Source organism: Haemorhous mexicanus, chromosome 8, assembly GCF_027477595.1.
Source record: "Haemorhous mexicanus isolate bHaeMex1 chromosome 8, bHaeMex1.pri, whole genome shotgun sequence".
Classification (NCBI taxonomy): Eukaryota; Metazoa; Chordata; class Aves; order Passeriformes; family Fringillidae; genus Haemorhous; species Haemorhous mexicanus.
The window spans coordinates 27,920,333-27,943,877 of NC_082348.1; the positions used below are offsets into that span (position 1 = coordinate 27,920,333).

General features: G+C 43.2%; 1 protein-coding gene across 5 annotated transcripts in view; it reads left to right on the forward strand.

The window, feature by feature from the left end:
* The first annotated feature begins 17,761 nt into the window (after window positions 1-17,761).
* ANKRD44 (ankyrin repeat domain 44) overlaps window positions 17,762-23,545 on the forward strand; it is a 131,656-nt gene continuing 125,872 nt past the window's right edge. For all 5 annotated transcript variants that reach the window (XM_059853371.1, XM_059853374.1, XM_059853372.1 and 2 more), the window contains exon 1: window positions 17,762-17,887. In XM_059853371.1, the coding sequence (XP_059709354.1) occupies window positions 17,861-17,887 (27 nt within the window). In that variant the 5' untranslated portion in view covers window positions 17,762-17,860. The remainder of the gene's footprint in view (window positions 17,888-23,545) is intronic.

Sequence of the window (23,545 nt, forward strand, 5' to 3'; positions counted from 1 at the left end):
TTTGCTACTTGTTTATAAAATGGGAGACTTGCCATGGCTTGGCAACTGAGCAGTTAACCCAGTCACAGAATTAGTGTGATATTTGATAAATACAGGTAACGAGCATAAAATCTGCGTGTCCAGACAATCCTCAACTTCCTTAATTAGGTTTTCTTTTAAAGGGAACTAAGTTCCTTTCCAGTTGTCCTCTAACCCCCTTTCTGGATTTACATAGATCTCCTAGCTTTCTCAGTGAATTGCAAAAGAAGCTCTATGGACAGAAGCTTCACTGACAGTTGATCATCCTGAACAGGCTCATCCAGTATGCAGAAGGAGGTGAAGGCATCTATTAAAAAGAAAAAGGTATGTGATTTTTTATTTTAATCTATTTTTTAAAATTTAATTATAATTATGCATTTAGGTAGGGGCAGTGAATTAGGAGAATGTAAGCCCTACTTCTTTGGGCTCTTCCTAGTTTAGAATATTATATTTGACCACTTAATGTGGGTTCTGATTTCATCAATTTTTTTTCATTTGTCCTTTTTAATGGAAAAAAGGATGCACTGGTTGTATACACCTATACTTCCTTACAGTCTAAACTTCTCTATCAAAGGATGCCATGCCCCTTTACAGCTTGAGCTGATGGAGCTAAAATTAGCCAAGGCTAGCAGTTATCCTTTAAGGTATGCTAATCTTAAAAGTTTGGGAAAATTTTTTTGGTTTGTCCAAGCTTCTTTCTGAGAGCAGCTAAAGATAAGGATCTAAAGTGTCCTCAGTTTTGTGTTTGGTTTTAGTTGCATTTTATTGGTTACACTTCTGTGTCTTCTGATCTAATTTCACACACATACACCTCCTCTTCAGTTGTACCCATTTTGCTTGTGCCTCAGTTATCCATGGATCTCTCCAACCTGCATCTCTCACCTCATTTGCTGCCTTGAAAGCTGCTCTCTTACCCCTGTGTCAGACTTCCTTTCACCTTGCATGACTTGGCACAGTAGCAGTGGTGGCAGTGAGAGCACTGAAGAGAAATCCTCCCGGTTACCCTTGCAGCTGCAGCAGTTCCTGGATGTGTGGAGAATCACTCACTGCTGGAAAATTCTCACTTTGATTCTGCCTCTCATGCTGGGCCAGGTCCAGGGGGTCTGGAAGAACACAGCTGCCAAATTTTAATTGTTTTGGAAAATACTAGGGAGTGCAATGTGCAAATATAGTCTGGTCTTTCTTGCCCAGCGTGAGCTACAGGGGCTCTTCCTCTGCCAAGCAAAGTGGAGATGGAGCCTGTTCAGTGGCTTTTTACATTCAACTTCTTGATCTTCTAGTGAAATCATTTTAGGAGTCAGATTGAAGTTGTCACAGTGTTCTGTCCAGACAAGGAAATGGGATGTCAGGTTACTGAAGTGCTGCATTTTCTGTGATGGTCTTTTCTGTGTATCTCCAGAGGGCACACTGCCAGGCTTATTTCCAGGCACAGCAGAACTTCCAACCTGAGCTGCTGCTCAAGGCAGAGTTAACGAGTTCAGATTCATAAATAAAGGTTTGCAAGTAACCCTGAAAGTATTTTGCAAGTTGTTGTTACAGACATAAGGTCGAGTTTAATTCACCTTTTTTTCAGAGATCCTGAGATGACTTAAGGAATGGCAGTTGTTTTCACAAGAACAGGATTTTGATGCCCAAAATAAAGAGAATTAAGAGAATTTCAAAGAATTGGGCAGCCAAGTATGAATGTGATAATTTTAAAGTAAAATTGCATGTAAGAGGCCTCAGTTTTTAGCCAGACTCCCTACATTTTGTTCTTGTCAATGAAGTAATTCCACTCTGAAAAATGGTTGATTGTGAAGTAGCTTCTGACATGTTACAAAAGAGCTTGGAGCTTGGTGTGGTTGTAATAAAGAGAATGTTCATTACCATAAAGGCTAGGAATCATTAGGAATGGTTGTTATCAACTGTAGCATGCATTCTGTTTATTGGCTTCACAGGCAAACTAAACCAGAGGGTTTTCCTTATCAATTTTACAGCCATGTGATGCCCAGAGATTACATGGCACAAGTTTCTATTCTGTTACTTTTTACAAGTTTGTCACTTAAGACCACTTAAACCTTTTGCTGCAATGACTGTTGTGAAATCAAGTTTCAGCCAGTGTTGCATCACACTGATAATTCTACATATTTTTCTCCAAGCTAAAGAACATATTTTCCCTCAGTTTAAGCTGCTGTAATGAATACCCTCATTACTAATAGACTGGGGTAGGATGGGAAACAGCTTTCAAATTTTGGTTCTTCACTAACTGTGGGAAGTGTTGATGTGCAAGTAAAGTGATTGCCTGTTACTTAATGTACATCTGTGAGCCAAGTGCAAAATCTCACTCTTTGTCAGTTTAATAGAAATGGAGGAGGTGAATGTGAGAGTCTCTGATCCAAAGTATAAATGTGTACATCCATAGTGTGATGCCATAAGCTGTCTTGAATCTCACTAGTAGTAATGGAAAGCTTTCTGCTCCCCCTGGCCTCCAGTGGTTCCTCTGACCTGTGTGGTTTGAAGTGCAGCCCTCCCTGCACTGCCCTCCCAGCTGTAGCCCTGGAAGCCATGGCAGGACTGGTGAAGGCTGCCTAGAGCCTGGTTAAGGGATCCAGCACACCACGGGGTAAGGAGTGCTGCTGCTTCACTCCTAACATGAGCCCCAGGCCAAATGTTCTGGAAGTTATGAATAAGCTGATCTGTTTGCAGGCTAAACAGCAGCAAATGTTTTGTGAATTCTAAATAAATGAGGAGGGAGTAAATTAATGGACCTGATCTATTTATCCCAAGATTGTATCAGATTGATCTCAAAGCAATTACTGTGACTTACTTAGTGTGACTGTCAATTACTAGGGGTCATAATTAGAGTTTTGGGTTTTATGAAAGCTTGCTTTCTTGATGGGAAGAGATTTTGTTTGCTTGCCTGTTTGTCTTAAAAATCATCTCCAGAGTCTACATGCATTTGTTTCTTCACTGGAAATCTGTTCCTTTCAGAGGCAGGAGACATTTTGTTCACTTTGATAGACAAATGGTTTTTTGTTTTATTAGGAACCATCTTCTTCACTGAACTGGCCAATAAAATTCTTCAATGTGCTGTACAAGTCATTCCCCCTGTGCCCCATTTCCTCTGAGGGCTTGTGTTTCTTGCTGAAGAATGCCATCTTTCACTGGTCCTGCTGCTCTGGAGCAGTGGTTTCTGTTAAAACCATCCCTGATCCAAGCCTGGGAATAGGCTCTCCCTTCACTGTTGGTTCCTGGCTGTTGATTGAGACCAGATGTGACAGCTGTTCACTGCAGGGTGACAGGGTCTGAGGTGACTTATTTCTAGACTTTTCTTAGGTAACTTTAGAAACAGTGACCTTCAATCCCTGCCTGTCATCCAAAACAGTAGAACAGAACTGTGTTCAAGTAGTGATTTTGCTTTGAAAGCCATACATTTTTGTCTCTGTTGAACTCTTAAGTCTCCAAGGATCTGCAGGTCTTGAGCCCAGCTGATAAAAGGAATGCAACTGGCCATTTATTATTTTAGCTAATAAAAGAGGATATTGTATATTAACTTTTTCACATTCCAAGTCACTAACAACAGAATGAAGGTTAAAAGCGTCTGATATTCACAATTAAAGAATGGAGCCTTTGTTTTTAGCACAGTATGCAGCTGAGACAGAAGAAATATGGCAGGAAATGAAAACCAGGTGGCTTGAGTTTCAGTTTTTAAGACCAAAGAAATGACCTTCAGAAAAAGCTGTTTCTTCACTCAATAAAAGTAAGTTAAATATACACAAAATCATTTAATTATTCTTTACATTAGTTTGCAGATGTTTCTGTACATGTATCTTATATTTCCACAGAACTAGGACAGTGATGTGGAGATTAGACTTAAAAACCCTACTGAGATAGAGCTAGAGCTTTCTGTAGCTTTAGGTTCTAAGTTCATTTTGACAGGAGTGGAATGTACATAATATTCAGTGAGTGATTTTTTTTTTTTTTTTACTCATTTCAATCTATACTGAACATTCATCTGTATACAAATGTTAGTGTTTATATTGCTGTAATACCATTACCAGTTACAGGATACTCATGGACTCACAGAGTGGTTTGGGTTGGAAGGGACTTCAAAGATTGTCTAGTCCTCCTGCACTGGGAAGGGACATTTTCCACTAGGCCAGATTCCTCAGAGCTTCATCCAGCCTTGAACACTTCCAGGGGTTGGGGCATCCACAACTTCTCTGGGAAACCTGTTCCAGTGCCTCACCACCTTCATAGGTGCCCTCTTTCAGTTAGCCATTCCCCCTTGTCCTATCACTCCATGCCCTTGTGGAAAGTCCTTCTGCAGCTTCAGAGTCCCTTTCCAGATTGTGTCAGTATCTTAATAAAGATCACAAACACCTGACGTTTAAAAAAAAAAGCAAAATCAAAGGCATAATTGTTTCTCATTCTCTCCTGTTTAGTATTCCATTTATGGTGACAAATGTAACCATGGTAACTTAAACTTAGTGTAAGGCATCTACAAAGTGCAATGACAAGTCATCATTTAGTACAAGTGCAGTTTTTTTCAGGTCCAAGCTTCATTTAAAGCTTAAAAAATTGGAGACAGCACACTTTGTAAATCAGCTTGGGTTTTTTTTCCTCTTGAACATGGTGAGCATGACTTCCTTGTGAGAAGCTGTAGGGTTGTTTTGCTACCCACACAGCAGCAGCCAAGTTGTGATTGCCATTAGAGCTCCAAACCCCAGTGCAGCTGCAGTCTCCTGCAGGAGGAGGCTGGATCACTGCCTTTGCTGTTTGCCTGGGTGCTGCTGGAGCAGTGCTTTGGAGCACAGGTGTAAAGACACTTCTACAGTTGCTGGGTCCACAACACCGGCCCCTTTGTCACCTGCTTTTCTGTGGCAAGAGAGTCACTCATGTGACTCATGGAGGACTCTCAGGTGGTCACTGAGAAGCTTCTCTTGCAACTTTTTCATTCTAGAAACTGGGCTTCCTGCTTGGTATCTAAACTAAGGCTAGAGGTGCCTGCTGATGTGGGTTATTCTGTTTGTGTGAGCTAACACATTGTTAAACACCTCCTATAATTTGTTGGTGCTAAGGTAAAGTATACTTTTTTCATCTAGTTGATGCCAAGCCTGGTTATCTTAATCAGGTAGTGTGTTTCCAAAAACTGTTTTTCTTGTCTGAAGTTATTCTGTGTTTCAGGATGATGTTTGCAATTTCCTGCCACCTCCACACAGTATCATAGGCCTGGGACAGCAATTGCTCAAGATTCATTCAAGAAACTCAGTCTTACTTCTCCAGTCTTTTCTCTGACTCTGGTATTCTACTGAAGAAGCAAGTGGGGTTCTTGATTTGCTAAGCAAGTCTGTCTTAGTCCAAGGTGCTTCCTTGCTAGTCATCACCACCCTATGCCTTTTTGATTTTGCTGTGTTGTGTGTAAGATTTTGGTGGGACACTTCTGCAGAGTTTACAGAAACAGAGATGTTTTATTACCAAATGCTGTCAGGCATAGCATCTGCTTACTATTTGTAGAAGTTAGTTAGTAGATGCATAAGCATTCTTATGGCTTATATATATTAAACCTCTCTGAATCACTGTCTGAAGATGGGAGAATGACTTCCCAGATATTCTGTCTTCCCATTTAAGATGCATTTACATGCCCATGTGCAAGAAAAAAACACATCTATGCTCCTGGGTGAAGGTTGCCTTTTCTCTTATGGCCAGTTACAGTTTCTTTGTATACTTCTCTGTGTTGAGACAGCTCTTGGGCATTTCACTCACTAGAGACAGAGCTGCAGAACAAACTTCTTGGAGTTACTATGTTTTCATACTTTGATTTTTCTGTTGGTGTTAGAAAAGCAAGTGTGAAGTTCAGGACAGCCTGTCAGCTGCCAGCTCTGCTTCCTTCATGCTGGTGTAATGCCATGTACCACAGTCATTTATTATGTAGTATAGGATATGCAGTTATTAAAAAAAAAAAGGCAAAACCAAAGCACAGCCACCACCACATTTATGTTTTAGTATGTGTCACTAGTTGCTTGAATTGCACCCATTTTTACTGGGTTATTTTTAATCACTTTCTGAGCGTGGCCTAGAAAGAATTCTCCATTGTCAGAGGCCTCCAGTCTGGGTCCTTGCTGCCACTGCAGGATGCCTGTGTGATACAGATACTGCCATCTGGGAGGTGTTTTGAGACTTCCTGTGCAGTTCAGGTATCAAAGAACTTCCTCTCACATCTGTTAAAGGTTTTGCCTCTGTTCTTGCTTCCTTTCAAGTTCTTGATGCTGCCTTGTTACCTGCCTCTGGAGTTTTGCTGCTGGGAATTGTAATATTTTCCTCCTATAGGAATTAACATGCATCTGATTGTAATATTTCTGTTACCATTGGAAATCATCTCTGTAAACACAAGCAATCCTTTTATTTATTCTCCCCTATTTCAGGAAAGTGAGCTCTTCCCATTGGTAAAGTAGTAATCCTCAACCCTGCTCAGTTCCTCCTTAACACGCCAGCTGATGAGCAATCACTTTTAACTTTTTATTTTAAACACTTTTCATCTGTTGAATTTTTATATTGGTCTACTCATACAGTTTTTCTCTTTAATTGGATCATGGCTTTCTTTTTTACCCCAGAATATATTTCTTGAGGATGGAGATTCAAGGTCCTGGCCCAGTGTTATGTAGAAGAAGGGTCTTAACAAGCAAATAGGTTTGTTTTGCTCTTTTAATTTGCAGTTAAAATGTGGAACTGACTTGTACACTTGGTGTGTTGTCAAAAGTTTGACTTATGTGCTTAAAATCAAGCAAGTGTGGGTGTAAAGAAGGAGCAGTGCATAGAGATTAAAGAACAGTAGTGGATACCAGGACTTCCTGCTCTGCCAGAGTATTTGCTGTGTCTTCATTGCAGAAATTGTCACAGTACCAGTTCTGGTACACCTTGAGGGGAGGCAGGGGGGTCTTTCAGTAAATCAGAAGACACTTGTTACCTTGTTCTGAGGGAAAAATATGCTTATCATGTGAATGATTAATTTTATCTGCTGTTTTCTTGAACGTTGTGTACACATTGGATACAGTACTTCAGGCGTTTTTCTGTTTCTTTTTATGATACATCACTGAAAGTTGGCCTTTTAGCCCCAGTTTCTACTGGGGTGTTTCTGTGGAAAGAAGGCATTTTTTTTTCCTCTGGAAACAATGGACTTAGAGGTGGTCTTAGGGCCTGCAGGAATGAGTGTCAGGATCTGTCCTCTGAGGAGACCAGGAGATCTGCAAGCCAGGACTGAGCTGGTAAATCCCCTGTAAACCTTGAGAGAGTCACTTGAGGCCACGCTGCTCCCTGGGCTTGAGCACCTGGGTTACACAGTTGGGAAGGCTGTGCCAGCCATGCTTGCAGTCCCTTCCTCTTCTTTCTAGAGATATTGATGCAGATTAATCTGTTTTATTGCCTTTCACATTCAAGAACACTAAGAGATACTGCAGTTCAGTAGCTGTTGAAAATTTAGCCACTTATTTGCATCTGGGGTAGATTATTTCAAGGCATGTTTAGGGTGTGAATTCTTCCCAGCAGCCTGCCTGTAGAAGGCCTTCTGAGAGCCCTGCTGGTGCTATTCACTGTGACAGAACAATGCTTTCTGTCCTTCAGGAGGCAGGTTCCCTTTCCTTTCCAGGGCTTGGCTGTGCCTCATTGCTGAGATAAGAATGCTTCTTAGTGTTTCTTTTTTCATAGCAGCTAAACTGAGTTGCTGGAGTGAGCTGAGGCCATCTGTCCTGATGCTGGAAAGGAAGAGTACAGCCTGCTGTCAGCTATCTTAAGCTCCTGGCATATCAGGGGTGTGACGTGGGGGACTTAGGAAGGAGTCTCTCGCTGAATTGCAGACCATGGTGATTAAACCAGTCTGCCCTACTTGGCATACTGGTTCAAGATGTTGCTGTTTAGTGGGGAGCATCCCAGTAATACAGACACAGCTTTTCCTGCCTCTCTGACTGGGTTCTCCTCCCCTCTTCCACGTGAGTGGGTTTGAGTTCATAACATACTGTTTGGAAAATTAGTTTCCTGCGTAGTCAACAGAAAAAGTAATGGAATCACTAAAATATGCTACTGAAACATGTTTCCTGTGCTAAAGGAACTGCAAAACCTGCCAGGAAGTGCTGTGTGATAGCAGTATGATTTGTAACATTATTTATTGTAAGTAGTCACTAATTCTGCCATGGCTGGACAGCAGAGTTAAGATGTTAATGCATTATTAAATCATTAGTTCTAGTATACAAGCATAAATTTATTCTTAATGTGAAGTATAAATCAAAAAAGCTATATCCTGATACACTCACATAGCTTTGCTTTGAGAAAGAACAGAATGAACTCTCACCTTGCCATTCCCCAGACACGTAGGTTTGACATTTTTGAACTCCAGAATTCATCTCCCAGATCTGAACATTGGCTGCCTTATGGCACTGTTTTCCTACCAGCAAGGTGCTTTTTCATTCTCACTGTGCTCTGGGATTTAGGGAATTAGAGGGGAGTAAGGCAGCTGTACCATAAGCTTAGAAGCTCATTTCTGACCTGCTTTATTCTTGTAGCTGTATCTGTGGCTGTGTCTGGAGATGTTAATAGTGACATTATCTGGAGCACAGCCATTGACCCAACCTTCTGATCTTGCAAGAGGATCAAGGAAGACATCTGCACTCATGCAGAATTTTACAAATGTGCTTCAGGCTTTGTGCAAGTGCAGAGCCCATCTGTATGGGCTGCATCTATAGATTTTTATCTGGGGGCCAGGCATGTGTGCTGAGCATTATTTATTCCATCCATTACTAGGTCAAAATACTGTGCAAAACACATGTAGAAGAATACACAATGCCAGAAGAACTTTAACTATTGTACTCTACATACATAAAGAGTAATTCACGTATTTTTTTAGAAACATAGAGCAGATATTCACACTGTGTGAGCTCTAAAAGTCTTCTACAGTGAGAAACCAATCCATTTAAAAGGAGATTGAGTACCTCTGTTGCAGTCTATTCAATCTTGGAGCCATGACTTTCCTCTCTGATACCTTGTTCCAACTTAAATAAATAGAGGGTGGAATCCTCATTTCTTAGAGGCAAGGTAGCGTTTAGTTGGAAATGCTTCATATTTTAGTCTGTTGGATCTTTCTTTTATTGAAAACTCTCTGCAGTTCTTACCCACAGAGGCAGGGTTTTCATAAAGAACGTGCAAGATGAGCTGATGTTGATGTTTGTAAGCCAGAGCAAGATTATGTGCTATCCAGAAATCCAGTAGAAATAAAACAGATCAACCACAGGATGTTCCTATCCGTGGCACTTTCTCCAAGGGCTCCACCAGTGGCAGTACGTGCTGGGCTCTTCCCCAGGATGTATTGTGCAGGCAGGATGGCCATCAGGCAGGTCATTAGGTTGTCACCTGTGTCATTGCAGTTAAGTCATTCCTGCCTCTCTACCATTTCTCTCCAGTTGCTGTAAGGCTTTAAGAGACACTCGTGAGCTAAAGAAATTATTTTTTCTCTCACAGGAACACAATAAGCCCCTGTCAAAACAATCAGTTGTTTATTCTGATGAATGTATGTGATTATTAAAAACAGAATAACCTCTTGGAGAAATGGAGCTTCCATCAAAACCTTACAAAATTCTTCCATTACCTTGTTTGGAAATGAAGAGGAGTTGGGGCAGAGAATTCTTTGTTTTCTTTTTCTTTGGAAACATCCTTATTTGGCATCTGTAAAGCATTTACATTCTCTAGTTCTGGATCAAAGTCCTTTCATGGCTCATGTTACTTATTTCCTTCTTTAACTGAAGCACAGAAAGAAAAATGGATTTTTTCCTCCCTCAGGCTTATAGTATAAGCCATTGTGAAAAGTCAAATCCTGGTTTTTAGCGAGGAAGTAGTGAGCATAAGGAATAAAACACCTCAAAATGTATAATCTGAAGAACCACCATCACCCACTTCAGAATGAATAAATCTGTAAATGCAAGTCCCTATAGAACTTATAAAGCATGTAAGGTAAAATTTAGTAAAACTAAACTAAATTAACTGTGGTGCTGGATTTCTTTCAGTCCTCATGTTCCAAAGGTTTGTGCTCTTCAGGGGAAGACCTTTGTCCTCCTCAGACTGTGTAGCAGCTAATACAGTTGGCCAAGTATTGGGATACAAACTGCAGTTGGACCAGGCACGAGAAAGATTACAAGAAAAACACTATTTTCTTTGTTTGATGAGTAGCAGGATGAAATTTGGAGTTGGCAGAAGTATTTTCTGATAGAAGAACAAGAAACCCCTGTGTATCAGCTATAGCACATTATCTTGTGTTAAACTTGCAGGAGGGTGTAGATAGTTTTGTTTCTGACTGCAAAACAAACTCTTTCCAAGTCTGCCCCTCCCACTGGTTCTGTGCCCCAAAGAGCTTTGTGTTTCTGCTTATTTTCAGAGCTGTGCTGGCTGTTTGCTGGCTTTCTGCCTTTTGTACACACATGGAGCTGAGCCCCATCACCCTCTTCAGCTTGCAGACAAGCTTCTAGGCTGTGCCTGTGACCCTGAGTATTAGTTTCCTCCTGTTTCTAAGTACTGCTGCAGAAGTGTATATAATGCTTGGGTTTGATTTATCTTCTAGGAAGAATTTGGATGTATATCAGATTTAGCATGGCTTGGAAGGATGCAATTAGCTTGAAGTAAGCCAGCAGAATAGTGTATGTACCCTTTGTTCTCCTGGAAACAAATCATAAATTCTCATCTATATTTTAGTGTGTTGAGATATTTAAATTGGTTTCCTTCACAGACCTCCATTCTGCAAGGTTCTAGTCTAGCATTTCTTGCTGTAAGGGAAAGTACTGTAGTGCAAAGCATGTTTTGTATCTAACCATAAAGCAATGTGGACTACAGGCTGTTGGGCTGATTTGTTTCCATTAGCTTGCATCCAGCAGATCTGAACTTATTCCAGAGTTCCAGCATTCCTCCAAAAATAACGTTACTGATACCCTCTGTCACACTGTTCTCCCAACAGGGCTCTGAGCCACATAATTTTCCTAATGCAAGTGGAAAAGCCCCTCCCTTTGGATTATGAGCTAAACCCTAACATCAGAGCAAAACACAAACTGCCACAAACGGTGCTGCTCCCTCCTTGGTGCAAATGCATATTGGGCACTGTGTTCTTCCACACCCCTTCTAATTCAATTCAACTTCAGGAGTTGCTTTTCATTCTTTGTGTGATGTAAAAAATTATATCTGCTTGCTTTTGGGCCCTGTGAAAAATATAGTTGAGTTTGGGGAAGGAATTTGCTATCAGAACATTCCCAAATCATACCTGGTCTTAAGTACTGGTGTTGGACTCCTCCTGCTCAGGCATAGCCCTTTCTTCCTCTCTGCACATTGAGAAGGGATGAATATGGATTCCCAGTTTTGCTTATGCAATGTTCTTCACTCTCAAGACTGCAACCTTGGAGAATTGACCCAGTGGTTTCTTTCCAAAATTAATCTGTTTCAGCTGATGAATTTCAACGCTGCTAGCATGCATCCATTGGTGTCCCACTGCCTACCCTAATACTAGACAGAAATGAAGATTATGCAGGTACTGTGAAAGATCAAAGATATGAAATCTTCCTGTATTAAAATAATGATGACTTCCTGATGCAACTGAGATTAAAAATTAGTATTTTATATTAGTGCGACAGTTCAGTAAATTTAATCTTGAGGATGCAAGGAAAAAAGAGATTTCAGAACTAGGGATTGTAACTAACTAATTGCTATAGTTTATATAGTAAAGTGGTGTGTAAAGAGAGGTTGGTGTAGTGTCCATTTGAACTCTAAATTATATCTTTTTTAGGGATTGTGACTAATTAGATGAATACAATTTGTACAATCACCTGATGTTTCACTCAAAGAGGTACAGGGGATGTTTCAATGTAACAGGAATCTTACCCCCTGGAGACTGTTTGCTGAATTCTTTAAAGGTCAGGCATACTTCAAAATGTAAATCAGTGGAAAATTTCTCCTAATGTTTCCCTTAAAAGATTACTGACATAGAAAATTTAAGATATTTTATATATCCATAAATGAAATAGGGCTGAGGACAGAAAATTTGAGTACTGAGCTTCCCTCTTGGTAATCTGGTTTTGCTCTTCCTTCTTTTTCCCAATTTCTTTTTCCTCTTTTTTTTTTTTTAACTTCAGTACTTCAGTATCAGTTGGTTTAGAGTCAGTTGTGGTGGAGTCTGGACTCCACAGCCAAGCCTGCAGCTCCAGAGTGTGGTGAAGTATCTAATGTGTTGGGGTTTTTTGTTGGTTTTGTTTTTTATGTTTTGGGGTTTCTTCTGTTGGAAAGCTTAAAGCAGAATCAGATAACTTGGTGTTTTCCAGGGAAGAAGATCAGGAGATAAAAGTAGAAACCCCAATCAGAAAAGAAACAGAGATCTCTCTGGCCCTTTTTATGCAATATAAGGCAGTAGGCTTACCTGGTTTCTAGATTGAGCACTGGCTTATGTGACAAATTGCTGAAAATTTTGTTGCAGCCCCTTGTCAGGAATGGTAAAGATGGGTATGTATTTTCACAGGCAGACCACTAACATGTTGCTTTAAGAACTGAAGTGAGGCTAATGCTTTCTACTGTCAGTGAAGTCTTTTTCTTTTGCAGAGATGCATTTCTAGACTGCCATAACCAGAAAGGAGTTGACCCTGTTTAGCCTGTCTAGTTGTCATCTGCCTTAATTCCTCCCCTGTTTTCAATACCTGGTGCTAATTACATGGACATCTGCAACAGAGGTGCTAGCTCAGACCAACCATGAGGACACCTTAATATATGAGGGAGTGTTTATTCCTTTTTGATTCACACAGCAGAAGGCTGTAATAATTATAATTCCAGCTTTAAATTCACAGCTTCTTATTGTATCGTATGTCTAATGCTGTGCATTAACTACATGGCTGCAGAAGTATAATCAAGAAGTATTTGAAATAAGAGGAGCAGGCCTGTGTCTGGAAAAATGGAGGTGCTTCCAAGGTCTCCTCTTTGCCCCTCTCTGCCCTTATCAGTGGATTGATTTACTTTGTTTCACTTCACACTGTCCCGTCCCCCCACCCTCTCATGTAAATATTAAACAAGTAGATCTAGGAGGAAAAATAGCTCAATGGGATAAAAAGTATCACCCTTGGGAAAAAATAATAGAAAAATTTCCACCTTATGATAAAGAATCACACTAAAACAGAAGGAAGAAGACTTGGAGAGAACAGTGACAGGCAGCTTGAAGCATCTGAGATGACCACCCCCTTCCCAGCTCACAGTCACCCTGTGTGCTGGAGCAGTGCAGGAGGGGAGATGGTGACAGCAATGATTAGTTACTGTCTCTGGTGTTCTGCTTGCTCTGCTTGCCAGTCTCCTGCTGTGGCCAGTCTGCCCTTCCATTTCAAAGTCACACAGCTCTGTGTGTTTGTGCTTGTTCCCCCCACAGCAGACACTCATAATGATGCTTGTACATCACTCTAATCTGACTCCCACTGATCTGGAAGGGGGAAGAATGTGCAGCAAGATGTTCACATGCTGCTGTTAGAGGATAGGCAACAGGTAGGGACCAGAGGCATGCCAGGTATCTGGTGCTATTAGAAACAGTTAGAGATAACAAATATGTCTTCTGGTATCAGTTCTGTCCTTCATCCGTGCTCAGCAGTGGCAAACAAACTGCTGAGGAATATGCTGACTGTGTGTACTTAGTTTCCTTCATGATGCAGGAGCCAAACATATGTCTAGGAACAATTGCACCCTCCATCTGTGAGTGATCATCATGCTTAAATACAGCAGCAGACCTGACTTTGGAGTGAAAAACAGAGCAGAACTCTTCCCCTGTCTCTGCTGCTCAACAGTGCAGGCAGAGCAGGAGCAGGGAGGAGGGTGGCAGTGCAGACTTTTGGCTGCCTTAAAGTGACCACATCCTGTTAAGCTGCAGAAACATCAGACTAATGCAGAGATCTGTCTGTTTGAGATGCAGGAGGGTTTGTAGGGATTCAGCAGATGATTTGCAGACATGTTTGTATTGCTGCAGGAAGAACAGGGTGCAGGGAGAACTCCTGAACTTGCTCTTTTGTGTAGGCTGTTCACCCATTTCCCACCCTTGTCCCAGCTCACTGCAGCATGTATATACAGTAAAATGGGTTTATTTCAACGGGATTGTCTTCTTCCCTGATACCACATGGGAGGTGTGTAACTCTTAACACTGAGTCTGTGGTGGCAGAGTAATGCTCAGAGCAGTGGCCAGTGGCCTTTACCTGAAATCCTGCCCCAGCTGATGCCTTGAGGCATCACAGCCATATCAGAGGGTGTTCCTCACAAAGCAGGAAAATTTCCTTCTACAGGCAGCAAGCCAAGGAGCATGAGGAACAAGCACCATGCAGGAGCACTGTGGCATGAGAGAGAATGAACGGGGAGTCTCTCAAGTCCTAAGCCAATACAAAGACTTGCACTATTACCCCATTTGAAAATGACAGGTGAGATCTTAACCAAAGGCTGATCCTTTATGGTGATGATGAAGTTCTGTTGAAGTCACATGCCTAGATCTAAGGGTGCCTGGGAGTTTCATTGAGCCCAAGTGGGTATAAAAATGCTAAGAGGCTTTTCTGACATAAAATCTAAGTGAGGAAGCATCTCATATGTGTATGGCTGCTGATAGCAAATGTCTGAACAACCCAAGTTTAGATGGAACTGGAGGAACTTTGGTTTTTCTGGGGACAAAATGAAAAGGTGAAAAAAAAGAGAAGGCAGACATCTGTGGTACTGGGCCCATACACTACAGAACACAATTGTGTTGTGGACAGAAGATCAAGAAATCTAAGTGTGGGCAACTGTGGCATATTTGGGGCAGTTCTGTTCTTCCTTTCTGTTGGACAGAAATTGCTCAAATGCTAAACTTCAAACTTTCATGTTCCTATTTTGCTTTTTAAAATATGCAGTAGGGGATTGTGTTTCACAGAGGATTTCAACTGGATGCACAGAACCCTCTTAGGATTGGGTATGGGTCAGCAAGGAACAAATGCACCCGCTGCCCTTAGAGAGTTTCTTTCCACTTCCCTGTCAGAGGCCCAGTGTAGCCCTAGGGCTTTTTCCTTTCCAAATACAGGTTTAATCCAAGATGACAGTATCTGGCAAGCCCAAGTGTATTCTCATAAAGGATGTTGCACACCTGTTTTGATGGTACTTTTCTCAGTATGGAAAGTGAACATTAGTGCTACAGCTTTGAGAGTTGCAGGCATGACCATTATTTGAAAAGTTAGCTAATGGCTTTGTGACTCTTCTTCAAAAAAAGGGCAGCTGAGCATTTGGCATCATTTCACATGAAAATGTGTCATGGAATTAGTTATGTATCAGCCTGGGCTAAGAAGTTTTTGAGTAAAATAGCTCAGAAAAGCTTTTGTTGGTTGTGCATGACTGGAACATAGTTGTTTGTGCTATTTTGTGAACAGGAGAGGACATTGTATTTTCAGAGAAATCTTGGACTCTTTTACTCTGTGGGTAATGATTGTAAAACTGTGACTATTCTTGGCAGTTCATGCAAATGATCCTTTAAATGGGAAGTAAATGAAATTGTAAGGACCTCTGTAACATGAGAGCTGTCTGCTTAATATGGGATGTGAACACTTTCTGCAGTTCTGCATGTCCCTGGGGGCCTTTCCAAGGAGTGGCAGTGTAGGTGGTTGGTTCTCCTAGACACTGTCCTGTGGGGCCTGGGAAAGAGGAGCTGGCAAGAGACTCTGCTTGTTGGTAAAAAAACTTGAGGAAAATATTATAACACTGTCATGACACATCTCCTCTATGATCACTAGCTCTCATCTAGCCCAGTTATTGACTCCCAAGCAGCTGGGCTCCTACTGCTATGCAAATTTCCATTCAGATGATTTATCTCCCTGACAGGAGTGTCAGTGGTTCCAAAGAAGGGACAAGGATTTGTACCAGATTTTTGGATCAGAAAGTGAGGGGGGCAAAGAACAAATCTGAAAAATCATTTTCCTTATGCATCCACCAAGTTTACCTGCAGGGAGAAGGCTATAGTGAATGCTAGGTCATTGGAAATAGGCCTTTATAACAAAACAGACCTTTCCTTATAATGCTGAAAGTTTTCTACTCTTTTTTTTTTCTTTTTTCCTTTTTCTTTTTTTTTTATCTTTTTTGTTGTTGTTTGGTTGGGTGGTTTTTTTTTGGTGGTTTTTTTTTTTTTTATGTTTGCTCTCATCAGGGAGCTAACTTCTGCTTGCTTCTGACTTCGGTGTGGTGAGCACGTTTTTCAACAGAGTCTGAGAGTGGATTGTCAAAACTGAATTTCTGGCCTGAATTGGTGGGACACAGAAAGTACTGGATTGTCTCACTATGTTTTTTTTTTTGTTTTGTTTTTTTTTTTCCTTTAAAAGACTAATTTATGTTAACACTGTTTTACTATTAAGATGCCTTTAAAATATTTGGAGTCAAAATGTGTTGTAAATTGTGTGGTATTTTTAATCCCCACTTATAATGATGCCTCAAAAGCCTGAAACCAACACCTGCTTCCTTGCTGGATTGGTTTTCTTCCATAGAAGACACTTCCCTTTTTTTATCTACTTCAGAGTCACCTCATTCTGCAATGAAGGGTTGAAAAGCCATAAATCACTGTCATATTGGATGTGTTGCAGAATCTAACTTGTGAGAAAATACCTGGCCTTTGTGTGACTCGGAGGAGGTGAAGAGGGAATCTTCAGCCCTTTGCTCTTCAGTTACACGTCCTTGGAAAAAATGTAATTACCCTCATTACCTTCAGCATGTGTGTAACTCCTGTTGCTGAGCATTGTACCGATGATTTTAATCAAATCACATGCCTCAGGGATTTAGCTTGTCAACTCTGAGGGGTAAGGAGGAATGTAAATTTACCCCTTCATGCTTTTTTTTTCTTCTTTTTCTCTTCTCCCCTTGCCAGCCCCTAGCCTTGCATGCTTGGCTGTGTGCTGGTGCTCGAGTCACACTGACAGCCAACGCTGAGGGTGGAACTGAAATTTCCCCCAGGTCAGCTCAACAGTGATGATGTTCATTTTCTCTACAGCATGAGGCAGGGACTCTGGGGTAGTTTGTTTGCATATTAAACTGTACTTATTATTTACTATGTTAGTTTTTGAAAAACTAAATAATAGATTGAGTAGGAAGAGACCGGGACTGTCAGGAGTCACCAGATTTCTCAAGATAGCTACAAAAAGAGGTAAAAAAACCCCCAAAAGACTCCTGCCAAACAGCTGCGTCTGATGGGATTTGACAAATGGATTCGAACGCACACATGGAAGGAAGGGAGAGGTTCAGGGTTCGGCTTCTCCTTCTGCCCGGCCTTGGGTCAGCACGTTCGCTGCTTTCCCTCAGCGCGGCGGGAACAAGCGCGGCCCCTCAGAGCTCGGCCCTCAGGCCCGGAGCCGGCGCGGTGCCCTCGGCGCAGCCCCCGCGGCGGGGAAGGGGCACCCGGGCCCGAGGGCAGCGCCGTGTCCCTGAGGGTCGAGGCTGCTCCCGTGCCGGGTCGCCCCGGCGTGCAGCAGGTGTCCGGGACCCCGGCCGGGGCGCGGGGCGGGTCCGTGCGGGTCCCGCCCGGTCCGGCGGCACCGCCCCCCGCGCTGCCCGGCGGGGCGGGGGCGCCGAGAGCCCCGGGCGGCCCTCGCTCCGCTCCGCTCCGGCAGCGGCCGCCGGCGCGAACAAAGGCGGCGGCGGCAGGCGGCGGTGGCGGCGCGGCCGTGCGCGGCAGCCCGCCCGCCCCTGCTTCCTGGGCCGGACCAGGCGAGGCGGCCCCCGCCCCGCCGCGAAGCGGAGCCGCCGCCGCCGCAGCAGCGCCGGTCGCGGGGCGCGCTCGCCGCCCGTCGCGGGAGCTGCATGTGCGCGGGAGCCGCGGCGGAGGATGGCCGTGCTCAAGCTCGCCGACCAGGTGGGCGCCGCGGGGCGGGCGGGAGCGGGCGGCGGGCTCAGCCTCAGCCGCAGCCCCCGCGGCGGTGCGGGCGGCCGGACGAGGCCCTTCCCCCTGCCGGGGGCGGCCGTGGAAGCCCCTTCGCGGGGGGCGCCGTGTGGTGCCGGGTCCCCGCTGCCCGCCGAGCCGCCGCCGATGCGCTTCGCTTCGCTTCCCGGCGGACATTGTCTGTGTGCGGCGGGCCGGGGGCTCGGGGCCGGGCAGGGCGCACTCGCCGGGGTCGCGGCGGCGGCGGCGGCCGGTACCGGGCGCGGGCGCTCGCCCGTCCCCGCCGAGCTGCCGCCCCGCGGTCCCCGGTGAAACCCTGACATCTCCTGTCGGCGGGGTGGGATGGAGGTGGGTGTCGGCTCGTTTCGAAAGGCCTCTCGGCTCTGCCTGTCGTTCCTTTGGCTTTTTCCATCCCTTCTTTGCCGTGCCGTACGTAGAAATAATTTTTATTTAGGAAGTGCCTCTTCGGATAAGCTGTTGCCGTTCTTCACAGGCTACTAGGAAAACCCGTAGTAATAACACTTGGATCGTGTTAAATTCAGCAGTGGGCAGACAGCTGTAATCAGTATTAAAGTATTTCTAATCACTGGTAGCTAGAAGCATTTATAAATATTTAGTAAATTGATATTATGACTCCCACATCCTGGTTTATCCATATACTCTACCAACTGTTACACACTTTGCGTGCTTTAATCTGCTATTTTTAATTCAGCGTGGTCTGCCTGTGATCTGCAGCGTGGGTGTCCTGCAAGCCTCAGACCCTTCCTGTGGGGTTCAGAAGGACTGCCTGCAGCCAGCCCCTCTCCAAATACCCGTACTTGGAGATCACAAGCCTTGCTCACAGTCTATTTATGTTTTTCAAAAAAATCTTCCACATACACAAGGCTGCCACATAGCACATTGAAAAGACTTTTGAAAGCAGCAAGTGATAAAGCTGCTTCTAAAGTGAAATTAATACTGGGGGACCAGACTATAATGTATTTTTGTGAATAACAGAAGGCAGTATTTATGGGCTGCCTCCTGTCCTTTGAATATCCTCATCTTAAGATCTGATGCTTATGACTAGCAAAGAAAATGTTTCACACCATAAAGGCTTCAGTACCCCATTGTGCACAGACTGAGTGTCACAAATAAGGAGGTTTAGGTAGGAGCTGTGTGTTAAATATCCAAACAGCAAGCATTAATATAAAAAATACATGTGTTACAAAGGACCAAAATTGTACCATTTCAGTACTTTTTACATGTTTAGTGAAGACCTTGAGTTTACTGCCTTTGTTATTTTTAAATCTTTGCTGACATCTTACAGCGAGAATTTTGCTTCAGCAGCAGCAGTAGAAGTCAAAATATATTTAAGTCAAGTAGATCATGTCTTAATGAAGTCTGTAGTGCTGTAGAAAAATGATAGGCTGTTGTCTTAGGGTTCTCCCTTTTCATCTTCTCTAAGTCTCAAAGCAGGGGGAGGAGGCTCCTCAGAGCTGCTGTGACACCCCTGCAGTGTGCCTACTTTGAGAATGCTCAAAATTTTGGTGAATGCTCATAGTTCTGGTCAGGCTGTGGCCTGGGACACGATAAGACAGGCTGATCATTTTTCTTTGTGGACATAGGTTTCCTGTTGTTTTTAGAGGGATATGTTGGTCTACCTGTCTACTGGGTCTCTTTTCCTTAATTTTCTTCAACAGATCTTTTTCTTTCACTTCTGAGAGAGTGGAGGAGGGGGAGGACACATTCAAAGCTGGCTGTGGTGCTGCTTCCTCTTAAGCTGAGAGCAGAAGTTTTTGTGTGCTTGGAGCTGTTGCTGGTGGAGCCTTTGCCACCTGCAGCCCGAGCAGTGTCACAAGGCACTGAGACTGCATGGCAGCAGCTCTGTGTGATTCAGGGCAAGCTCTGCTTCTCTTCTGTATCACATTGGAGGAGTGCTGTCCCCGGGCTGGCCTGCCTTTAGCAGAAACACACACAGTAGCAGCAGCCTCGTGTGGTCATAGATAGATTCAGTCGAAAGAGAGGTGAATCTTTGCTGGAAAATGATGTGTCTGGGAAGATTTACATTTTTGCAACAACTCCTGTGTGTACTCGGGCTCCCCGGGGTAGAGCTGACTCCTTTTGCATTCCTCCCTGCTCTTGAAGACTGAGGCAGCTGTGACAGTGATAACTCACAGCGATTCAGGAAACGGTTTCCTTTTTCTCAAACACCAAAGGCCACAGCTCACAGTGTCCTGCAGTGAGATTTGGAGTATGAGGGACACTCCACACATCCCTGCAGTGCTCAGGACCTGGGCTGCTCTTTGTGCACCGTGTGTGAGGTGCTTCAGGTCTGAGTTGTGATGCTCAGGGAAAGTTGACTCTGAAACCAAGAGCTCTGTGCCTTGGGATTGGGATTTCTGTAGCACATGCTTCCTTCTGGATCCTCAACTTTTTTGACCAGTGAGGAGAGCATCATGTAGGAGATGACTAGAGAACCTCCCTGCTGGGAGTTCAAACATTTCTTTCTCTTAAGTGTCTGTTTCCTCCTTGCCTCCATGCTTGGCTTTTCTTACCAGGTTTATCTAACAGCACAGGTTACTATTTCTCATCAGACAGATGAGAAGTTAATCACACCACTTCTCATACAGGCTTTGAAGACAGATGTTAATAGTTGCTACTTTTTTGATACAGCTGAAAGGTGCTACGGTGCTCTACACTTAAACCTTAAAAGAGATTATCAGTTCTTTTAGCTGCATTCACTTGTTAGGCAGGAGAGCTTAGTTTAAGAGTTTAGCTTTAGTGAAGGTTACTTGAATTTGCTTCCAGAGGTGGTAATTATTAGCTCATCAGTTGAGCCAAGAGAAACCTGTAAGTGGTTTAACCACAGGAAGTGTATTCTACCGTTGCTAGTTTCTAGATAAATTTCTTTCAGGCATGTAACTAGTCACTTTGGAATGACTAAATGCTAAGCAGAAAGCAAGTCCAAATAATTCATAAAACTTAAATTAATAGGATTATAATCTTTGTGCATAGTTGTATCTGTGCATTTGTAAACATTCTGATATTCTAAATATTTCTGTTGCCATATATAAATATTGCAAAACTTGCTCTAAATCTTAACACATTTATCTGGTCTTTTTTTTTTACAGTCTCTGCTGTGAAGGTTAATTGCAGCAAGTTGTTTTAAGGACTGAAAAAAACCCTTTTTTTCTTTTCAAGTGTATGACTTTATTGCTGTACCGTTCCCTATCCGAGTCAATGGCTGTGCCTTTTCCATTTCAATAAGCATTAGTATTTTATATTGTGTAAGGGTACAATTGTTTATGATAAAATGTTGCAATTGAGCTAGAGTTCAGAAGGAGCAGAAGACAAGTGCTCCTCCAACAAGTGAGCAGCCAGAGGTTTTCAGGTGTGGGTGGAGCTCTCAAAGGGTGAAGGTACTGATCTGCTTGTGACTTTCATGGCTGCTTTTTGTTGCCTGGACCCACCTCTCTCATCCTTTGAGTAATCAGCAGATGTAGGGTTCTTCCTGCTGCCACCCTCCCTGCCTGCTGTCTGCAGTTCTTTGCCCAGCTTATTCCTCATACTTGCACTAAGTAACCTGGTTTCTTGAGAACTGTTTGTTTGCCACTTACAGACTTTTCCAGAGAAAGCCTGGTGGCTGATGTCCCATCAAGTGTGCTTTTCATCTTCAGGGTTTCCATTGCTGGTTCTGGGCAGCAAACAGACAATTGCTCCTGTAAGTGTGAAAGGGTAAAATATCTTAAAACAATGCTATATGTAAACTTCTGTGATTCACCTTTTGGAAAATTATTTTGGAAGAACCTAACGTTTCTGTAGTGTCTCCATCTCATTTTCAGTTTTACCTTGCCAGTTGGGTCCTTCCTTAGAGAGTTGCCAGCTCTGCAGGTTGTCTCTTTAGCTAACTCTGTCATCTTCTTTCTGTTTAAAGCCAACAGAGTTGCTCTGTGCATGGCAGTTTGATTTGGGATGCCAGCTCTGCCTTCACCTCCGTGGCACAAATGTGCCCATTGTGCCCGTCAGAGCGGGGTGTGCGTGGGACAGGCATGGCTGCCTGGCAGGGGCTGATGCAAGCTCCACTGCCTGTTGTTGGTCATAGCTGTGCATGATTGCAGAGGAAATGTACCACTCTGTCTTTGAAAGACACTGAGAAGGTTTTCTATAAGCAACAATAAAATGGGAAGTTACCTGGGAAGTGCAGCCTTGTAAGAGATGTAGTGCTTGGTGGTTTCGTGCCTGCACTCCCACATTCAGTGAGAAGCTTGCTGTGAATCTGAGACAGACACAGGCTCTAGCTAGCCTCGGGCCAGTGCATCTGGAGGACCACAGTTTACTGGGACTTCAGTGTCACCAGCCCAGGCCCTGTATGTACAAAACAACAGAATTGCTCTTAGGCTGCCCTCACAAGCATGCGTAAGGGTAATGGAGCCCGGATGAATGGCAGTGTATGTACTTAGGCTGCTATTAACTGCAAGCCCTCATCCTGTCTCCTGGTGTTTTGCCTGTTGTCCTTGATTGCTGAGGGTAATGCAGTGTGACTAGAACTGAAAGGACCATTTCTCTCCCTTTCCCAAATGTTTTCCTGTGTTTGACAGTTCTTTGCTGACCATCAGGATCTTTTTTTATTATGGTCACAGGGAAACAGCATTAAACAGATGTTTAAATGATTTTAAACAGATGTCAAAGATCATAAAAATCTGCTGGGCAAAGGCTGGACTTGTGTCTCAACACACTTAAAACCAAAATGAATACAACAGTAACAAATAGTCTCCTAACAAAACCAATTACATTTCCAAGTGCTGGTGTGTCTAACTTATTTCAGAACCATTCAATTGACGATACTGTCTTTCTGTCTATCCTTTCTCTGTGACATGTAAAAGCATCTGAGAAAATGCCCCTGAATCTACTGTATAAAATAGGAGTAATGAACCTGTGCCCCATGCCCACAGGCAGCCCATGAGTTAATTTGGTGTGGCATGTGATGCCACAATTCCTCCCCTCCTCATATTATGACTAGATAATATTCAGGTGTGTATATTAATTTGTAGTCTTCTAAGTGGTTTTGAAAGGGCTCACAGCCAGAAAGAGATAATCCATTTTAGTACAAAATACTCAGCCACAAAACTAAGGTAATTGTGGGGAAGGAAGGAGGAGGAATTTACCCACAGGAGTGTGTCTCTATTATTTTGTGTGAAATGAAAATGTGGTTGGACCAAAATAACTCCACTGTGGCTGCCACTGTCTTTCTGGAGCCATGATTCCTAGGTATCATGAATACTGTGAGACATGGCTCCATGCTTTTTAAAATAAAATAAAAACTTTGGAAAAACTGGGATGTGCCAGAATTCCTGGTCTTACTCAGACCTGGAGGAGTGATGGTTGCTGCCATTTGGTATAGATGGCACCTTAGAAATGCCTCCAGGGATGGGATGGGCCTGTTCAGAGGAGGTGGCTTTGGGTCACCAAAGAGAGCAAGATACAGGCTCAAAAGGGAACCTGCTTTGCTGCTTTGCTGCTTTTTTTTTTTTTTTTTTAATCATTGCTTCTGCAATGTCTCACTTCCTGATAATTTTGTAACTTGTTTCAAGGCCTTCAAGAAAGAAGCACTTGAGTTGGGAGAATTCATGGCGTGGTGTAGCGTGCTCAAGT